General features: G+C 32.5%; 1 protein-coding gene across 1 annotated transcript; it reads right to left on the bottom strand.

Moving 5' to 3' along the window:
• Positions 1 to 1,611: 1,611 nt before the first annotated feature.
• On the bottom strand, positions 1,612 to 5,248 carry LOC137400485 (carboxypeptidase inhibitor SmCI-like). The gene is made up of 7 exons (XM_068086811.1): positions 5,147 to 5,248; positions 4,706 to 4,757; positions 4,374 to 4,447; positions 3,546 to 3,687; positions 2,934 to 3,069; positions 1,904 to 2,062; positions 1,612 to 1,777 (listed from the first exon to the last, which is right to left on the bottom strand). Exons 1-7 carry the CDS (start codon positions 5,246 to 5,248, stop codon positions 1,612 to 1,614), a joined length of 831 nt encoding a protein of 276 aa, XP_067942912.1.
• Between the last annotated feature and the right edge of the window lie 3,403 nt (positions 5,249 to 8,651).

Below are 8,651 nucleotides of genomic sequence, written 5' to 3'. Positions count from 1 at the left end.
ATTAGATTACACTATATAATTCTAATATATTATATAATCTATAATATATTAAAATTACATTAATTATATACTATAATTATATATATTTATTTTATATATAATATAAATTATATACTTCAGAATATATCATCTATATTATATATATCAATCTATCTTATACTAGTGAATTGATGTACGCAGTATTTTTGTTTAGATTTTAGTAGTAGTAATATATTCATATTTTTTGTTTAGCTTTCATTTTACTTGTAACAGTAATTTTGTAAATGACATTATATTTATATACGGCCTCGCATGTGCATTGTGACAATTGGGGTAATATACAGTATCTTCTATTCTTTATGTGTTGCTTGGCATCTTATATACACAAATCATAAAGAAACAGCATCTATCTTATGAAACAATGGCATGATAAAGCACACGCTGTCCATCATTTGTCATCTCACGGAGGGCTCTGTAATGTTGCTGTTTGGTCAATTTTTTAGGGTTGCCTTTACATGTTTGGTTTCCGATGAGCAAAATAAAGAATAGATTAGGATAGATGGTACAGGTACCCCACAGGTCCAGGGCACATGATGGTTATGCATATTTAAATTTCAAAGCTTCCAACAAGTAGTTGTATAAACAGTGATCGCCATGCTTATTATTGGATACGACATTCATTAAACAAAAAGAGTAAGCTAGTCCATGTTAGCTTAACGCTCTTCTTTTAGCTATGACGCTGTCTACTTCTATGGTAAGGTTTAAGTCCTTGAAGCACGCATAAAGACGCGCATTTTCCTTGAGGCACGCATTTTAGTTGGTGCTCTACTCATCACAAGCACAAGGTTATTGAAGTTGATAGATTCATAGAGTTATCATTGCTTATGTAAAGATCAAGCCCTTGTAATCAATGTGTGCATAGATGTATCATACTCTATGTTTGTAGTGAGTTACTACTTTGAGGAAGATCAAACTTTATTTGATTCATCCACAATCACCAGGTATATCAAAGAGTACATTTACATGTAAAACAGTTTGTTTAAAAAACAAATGAAATCTTTCCATTACATGTTGGAGTTGTCTCATCCTGCTTCTTTGTCTAACATTGAGCATCACAGAGCTCCTTGGACCTAAAAAGTGAAACACAACAGTAAAAAATTACGCTCGGATTAATAGCTGTGCAATAAGAGTTGTTCTTTTTTGTTGTTGGAGGTTTTGTATCAACTATTTTGACAATATCATCACGCTAGACTACCAGGGTGATAGTTCTAGTGATCTACAGTGTGATATGATCACCCGCGTATCTACTGACTTATCTACTGACCGTGTTACAATGCCCCTGTTAAGAAATGCTTTTTTGTGAGGTTCGATTACGATATCGGGGGTCAAGGCTAATTTTACTGACAGCGTATCATCCACTTATCTACTGACGGAAGGCAAATGATGCTTCAATCACAGCTGTCAATGATCAAAATAGCGTATCAGTTAAAGTTGTTGAGATTTGTATAGAAGACTACCGGTAACTGTATTGTTAATGAGTCATTTTTAAACTTTATAAATGCCAATAAAGTGAGATATTACTGTTTCCTATTTGTTCATTGTTTGAACTTGACAAGAAGCGCTGTTTTATACTTACGGAAAGTTGTTAGCATTTCCTCCACAGCCACTGTAGAGGAATAGTTCACACTGGCCAGTTACTGAGTTGTGATACCACCTAGCCATGCCGCGGAAGCAAGGACCTTCTTCTTTAGGTAAAACACAGACACTGTCACAAATCGCTTGGCACTCTTGCATAGTCCTAAAATTTATATTTATAAGACGTTTTTTATATTAAAAAAAAAGGCAAACCCTTAGTTCAGACTTTTAATTTTTTGCAGAGCGGAATATCTTTTGCATAAAGAAGAAAAACAGTTTTCTAACTTACATAAATTCGTTGGTGTATCCTCTCCATCCATCATAATAATAAAGTTGGCATCTTCCCTTGACGGAGTTAAATAACTGATGTGGGAGCTGAGCTGAACAGTATCCAACATTGGAAGGTCTGCTGGAGTTCATACAAAAGTTTTCACAGTTGTCTTTAGTTCTGAAATGAAATATTTATTAATGTTTATTACTTTAATGTTGATAAGCACAGTTTAGGTGGCTTACAGTAAGCTACCTAAAATTTGATTATTGTGATATCTATATAGCATTTCCGCGTGAGTCTCATATTAATACTTTGTTGCCAACAATTTCATTTCAAATATAAATATTTTTTTAACTTATGCCATAAAACAATAACAAAACAGAAACAAAAAAGGACAACAGTTAGCCATCAACACCAAATAAACGGTTTAATATGTAGTGTTTAAAGTACTTTTCTCTGCTAAAAACAGATATTAGGTGGAAGATTGTTAAAGCTGCTAGCAACGATATTTTCAAAATAATTGTTAGATTTAATATGCAGTTGTGCAGTATGCAAATGCATATGTAATAATTCAACATCTAACTGTCCTGTAAAAAGGGAACAAACCACAAAAGGTCTTAAAACCTTAATTAGATGTAAAATAAACTTTTAGCGTCGGTAAACTATGAAGATGTAAAGATAATTTGAATCTAAAGTTAAATTTAAAGTTCAACTTAAAATATTTGTTCTGAAGCTGTTTACATGTTTTGACATAAACAAAATGGTAAAAGGGTAAGCTACAGAAACTTTGACAATCATGGTTGCCACATTTTTTAATCGTTAGCAAGCATTAGTTAGAGTTTGTGAAAAGTTGTAGCCAGACTTTTGTATCTCATTTGACTTATGAAAGTTTGACTTAAAAATCACAACTATTCTTTATATGCCAGAGTAAGTCTGCAACTTGAGAGTTAATCTGCAGTTGTTTGTTTACAAAGTTACTATTATTTATCAAAATCATAAAATGATTTTACTGGCAGAAAGTAGAATAGCCCAGAATCCTAGCTCTGACCTGAAGTTGTTGGTGTTGCCATTGCACCCGCCGTAAGTAAACCTCTCACAGTTCTGTGTGTCTTCATTGTAGTAGTATCTTTGGACATATGACCTGCATGGTCCAGAGTCAGCTTTCATAGCACACATGGGAGGAACTGTAAGCAAATATTGAAAATACTGTTGCAGATAGTATAAATGTAACTAAACCCGGTCTGAATAAAACTAAATGTTCATAAAATCAGGTGGTTTCAAACTTTCCATTCTGTCAGCAAGTTGGAAAAAAATTTCTTATCAATATTTCATATTTTTCTTGAACACAAAAAAGATAAGTTTTTGGTAATGATAATTATAACAATAATAATAATATATTGGCTATCCAAAAAAGAATTAAATGAAAGTGTTACCAAGGTTTTAAAAAGTGAGTACAGTTTTATTTAAATTGTTGAAAAGGAAAAGAAAACCTGAAGATTGTTCATTCTTTCCTAAAAGGTTACTCAAATTAATAGTGCATACTTTAAGCAGTAGCTATACAAAGTTAATTAGCCCATGCAGCCCTCTTCTCTCCCCATAGCATGCCAAGGGCTGCTCCTTGGTAAAAATATTTAATAGCATACTTTATGATAGTTCATACCTTCCTCTTCCTCCTCTTCTTCCGATTCGTCTTCTTCAACTGGTTCTCCAGCCTCTTGTTGGAGTTCAAAACTTTGAGCAACCATGAGAGCGTCTCTTTCTCTCTGGCATTGTGCCAAGTCAGTAGCCATTTTATTATAGGCCTAATATAGATGTTGAAGCTTAGACCGATGCAGAGGGAATACAAATACCAAAAATGTCTAGCCCATGAGCCTCTAAGCTTTATTAGAAATCAATCAATCAAGTGAGTGCGCTAGAAGAACATAATATTTAGCTCCTGATTAAAAATGGAAATTTTTCTCAACCGAAGACCACTGCATGATAGAAGACTCTATTTCAACTTCAATTTTCACAAATTATGAGCTAATCTAACATAATTATCCAAAAATAACATAGTTCGTTTGTTTTTATTGTAAAAAGAAAGGAGCAGTTCAGTGTTTTCGGGGTTTAGAACTCTTGACTGGGAGACTACAGGTTGTGATCTGATTCTCCAGAAAGGCTACCAACATTGATAGCAAGGCATTCTGACCTCAAATCACTTTTTATGTCAAACTTATCATGTAAATTAGTATGCTAAGGTGATCTAAAACAGAGAGCTGCTGAAAATTGTTTCTCTTAATTTTATCGATATACATTTTCAGAGTAGCCACAGCAGACTGATAACATAAGAGCAACTGCAATCAATTTCTTCTGTATTAAATGAACTCTAAATTTTAGGGGACAAATTACAGTATGGGTGATGAACTATTAAATCATTACAGCTCTGCTTGTATAAAATAATATTGATAAAATTTCCTTTGTTACTGTGAACAATGCAAATGATACTCACAGTCCAACTAACGTAGTAAGGTGCCATGTATACGTTGCTCATGCCCTTAGAGGCATAGTACACGGTATGGTGATCTGCAAGTAATCCTTTCATAAGTAATTATTTCATAAAATGAAACTTCTTCAGAGCAGTCACTCTAACTAGGAAATGTCTGTACTTAGAGATGTCCTCCAAGGTTAAACTCAATGTGAATGAAATGGTAACATAAAAAAGTTGCTGATAATCTACTGCTGTTATTATTGTGTATGATGTCATGAAGTTGCATATCTTACTACTCTGACTATTTCAATCAAAGCTAAACATTTGATGATGCTATGGCGAATCGCATTTACCATTTTGGTAGTCAGCTGAAGAATCATCTGTACCTTTTCTTTCAGCAACACCCTAAAAATAGAGTTACAAACTAAAAACTGTAGAATATTTATAATTTTAACAAGTATTCAATTTGTAAAGTCTGTCAATGCTTGATTAAAGTATAAATTATGCTTCAATTTAGGATCCGCTTGTAATTTAATTCAATTTATTTTAAATGCTTACGAAGGATATTAATTAATTTCTAATCTTAACGTGACATTTGTAATTGCCATGTATTTTTTATGGCAACAGTGGCAGGTGCTCTTCTATAGACCTTTCTTATAATCTTATTAATAACGGTCATTTCCATATGAGAATAATAAAATGAGTTACTCTATGACCACTAATCTTAAGCAAATCAAAATAATGGTGATGCACAAGAGCTACGCTGTCAGAAATAGTCTGAAAACACAACTTACCACAGGAATCTTTTCTTGACCTGCTGCTACTGCCTCATTCTGAGGAGCTGATCTGGTGGTGCCAATAACAACAATAGCTAACACAACCAGTTGAACCTTCATGCTGACTCTTGAGGCTGACTGACTTGTAAAATACTGATGATAGACTCCCTTGTTTCAGTTTATATAGTGCTGCCTGACCTTTTAACCCCAATTGTTAGCTATGTAAAGGACCAATCTTGAATACAGTTATGTGCTGATGGTACATCAAAAAAGTTAATTATTTTAAATTTAATTCGATTGGTTCAGTTTGATGTTGCAGTTTAATAATTTAAACTGCTGAATTCGGTCAAATGGAGGAAACTAACCACATACTTAGCTAGTAGATTACAAACCCCAATATTGTATGTTTCTGCTTAAATGTTGAAAGACTGAGAGGAACAGAATGCAAGCTAAGAAATAGAAGCCATAGTAGCCATTTTATATCTACTTGTTTTCTAAATGGTTGTAGCCAGCTCATAACATTTGCTAAAGAGTATATTTGAGGTAGTCATTTATAAGCTAGGTGGTTGTCTTGATTTTAAGCTGTATCTTTTTCGAAGCTAAAGTTGCTTAATAAGTAGCAGGAAAAGTGATATCTAACTAAATCAGGTTTGAATATAAACCAATTCAGGTTCTAAAGTCTGATGTAAAAAAGTTCTGTTATGATTCTCTATCTAGAGTTGAGACCGGTGTAACTGCATCTCTGATAATTATTTTAGCATACAAAACCATGTACCTTTAATTGTCATTAGTATATATTATTATATAAATAAACATTTCACCTATTAATATATATTTTAGTTCATAACTGTTTGTTAAGGTTTTGCATACTATTTATGGTTGACTTGGTTTTTGGTTAACATCTCAGCTTGATCATCTCTTATGTTAATTGTACAGTGCTTATGTAATGTTGTAAAATCAATTTTGATAGACTCACAGTCTTAGAAGTCAATGTAGATTCTAATAAACTTTAGTTGAATAAATGATTTAGAAAAATAGAACTGTTAATATTTCACCAAAAAATTGAAACTAATGAGTGATTGACAAGGTGAAATCTTTAGAAATGTTCTTGTAGAATAATATAATAGTTAATGTAATTCTAGTCAAAATTGTCAAGTATTAGGTGTCCCATACTGTATATTGTACATCCTCTCAGTTTGGCGGAATATCATGAGCATTTTTGTGCCAATAAAAAAAAATTATTTATACGACCTTGGTAAAGCCTCATAGCTGGTTGCTGTTAAAATTGTAACATAATGCGCCATAATTTTAATCTTAGCTTTTTATACGCCAGTTTGTGGTCACAGCTCTGATAATTAAAATTTTTAAAACTTAGCATTGTATTAAAAACGCTATATCAGTTTATATAAGATATAATGCTGGTTGACCTTTTGAACTAAACATTTGATTGATTTATAGTTCGAAAATGGGGGTAGAATCTATAATAGAATTATGCACAGACAGTACATGTGTGATTGGATTGTTTTAAAATTTAATTGGTAGCATGGCAGTTGAATTGAAACTGATAAAGCTCATGTGCAAGAAATTATCCCTTGTTTGATGTGGTCTGTATTACACGAGATAAATGAGATAGCAGAAATACTTGTTTGCATCTTCCCACCGCTTGACTTGTATTCTGCTATTTGTGCCCTCTTCTTCTATATCTTCCTGACCTCATCGGTATAATGTATCGATTGTTGCTATTACCTCATAATGGGTATTTTTTCTAGTTAGTTTTGATAAAAAACATTTTTATGAACATTTTTGTGGTTGCTTCTATTGTTCTATTTTATACACCAACATGGGCTAACTGTTAAAGATACAATTTGTCTTGTCAACAAAAAGCCTTTTCAAACTGTAATTCAAGTAAGAAAAATATTTTGAAAGACCTGCAACTTCCATGCAGAAGATAGCGATATAATAAAAACGATGCATAAAATGGTAAGTGTAGCTGTGTAGCACCTCTTTCCTTAGTAGCAATTTTTTCTGACTATATGGTCAACTGTTCAGAACTTCTATTCACATACATAAAAGGCCTCAGTCTATCTTCAATAGAATTACACAATCATCTCATAGGACTTTGGTAATCATTTTTCCAATTTATTTACATAAAAGCTTGATTCTATTTATCATAAGATTGACATTTATAGTTATACTATTCTTATATATAATATCAACTGGCTAAAAACAGTTGTCAGTATCTCTCAGTTTTGTACTCACTCTGTCTGGTGAGATTCACAACCTGTCACTCTCAATCGAATGGTGAATGTCTGAATGACACTGCCAGGTTGAACATGGTCATTAATCTTGATGTCAAATCTCCGTTTGCAATATAATACAATTAATTTTAAGGTTTTAGATTAATGACTCAAACATTGGAATCAATAATAACAAAATTTTAGCATTCAATCAGACAATAATAACAAATATCAGCATAGAGATGAAAGAAGAATAGAAAATAGACAAAGTAAAAATAAAAATAGAAAAAGTAAGATAATTTGGAAAACATATTTTTACCTTTCTTGTAAAAATGCTTTAGATAATAGATTTAAAAAGAGGCATAGAATTAACTTTGAGATTTCGAAGTTTACACTTACATCGCACATTAGTATAAGTACTTTTAAAAAAAGAAACTTACCGTGCAGACCTTTTTTAAGTGTAAGTCATCTGTGCAAAAATGTTCAGTCACAATCAAGCTCTGAAAGAATTGTTGTCATTAAAGGAAAAGATGGCAAGTTTCAAAAATAGTAGCAGAAGTTATCTGCAACAAATTAACACCATTGCTTTGTTGTCTGTTTCACAGTCTGCTGGCAACGCATCTCCTCAGTTGATATTTATTATCAAACACATATATTTAAACAAAGCAACTATTTTAAAGTCCAATCATTAAAAAACAAAGTATTTGAAAGCTGCTGTCAGAAATGACTTCCGCACCATGTATGAACAACAGTTGTCTTTGCATTGTCAGTTTGATTAATATTTTTTATTACATGTTTGATTTTGGCTAATCATGATATGTTAGTCATTGCCTACACAGATATGTATGCCTGGTTGTCAATATGTCACATGCATGCAACACGCTGCGGGTGCCGGGTGTACTGCAGTTATCGGGCTATTGCTCAAAATCTCTGCGCTCTTTCTAGTTTTGATGTAACTAGACAACTGAATGCAGTATCTTATTAGTGAAAAATGTTTGTTTTAATAATGGTATTGCTATATTTAGTGGTTGCGTTATTTAATGGTTGTCAAATTAGTATCCATTTCTCAACTTCTTCTAAAGATTTGAAAAAAAAATAAAGATACTCTTTACACTTAGCATCAAAAAGAGGATGATTTACAGGTATGTTCTACATATTGATTCAATAAGATCCAGTAAATTATGGTTGCCAGTGTGGGAGATAGTTTTGCCAAAATACAATAGGTGGCGATAAACCCTCAACTTTGTAATAAGGAGTTGTGCCCTCTAACAATCTGCAACAAAAAG

The sequence above is a fragment of the Watersipora subatra genome, chromosome 7 (assembly GCF_963576615.1).
Source record: "Watersipora subatra chromosome 7, tzWatSuba1.1, whole genome shotgun sequence".
NCBI lineage: Eukaryota > Metazoa > Bryozoa > Gymnolaemata > Cheilostomatida > Watersiporidae > Watersipora > Watersipora subatra.
The sequence above is the reverse complement of the archived record's forward strand: the minus strand, read 5'-3'. Positions and strand labels throughout refer to the sequence as shown.

What these genes read in the sequence shown, in the direction of transcription:
- LOC137400485 (XM_068086811.1), bottom strand. Translation starts at nt 5,248, where the DNA reads ATGAAGGTTCAACTGGTTGTGTTAGCTATTGTTGTTATTGGCACCACC. An exon ending in AGAAGAGGAGGAAGAGGAAG is followed by an intron (nt 3,070 to 3,545) that starts GTATGAACTATC and finishes ATTTGCTTACAG; the next exon opens with TTCCTCCCATGTGTGCTATG. An exon ending in GGCAACACCAACAACTTCAG is followed by an intron (nt 2,063 to 2,933) that starts GTCAGAGCTAGG and finishes ATTTCATTTCAG; the next exon opens with AACTAAAGACAACTGTGAAA.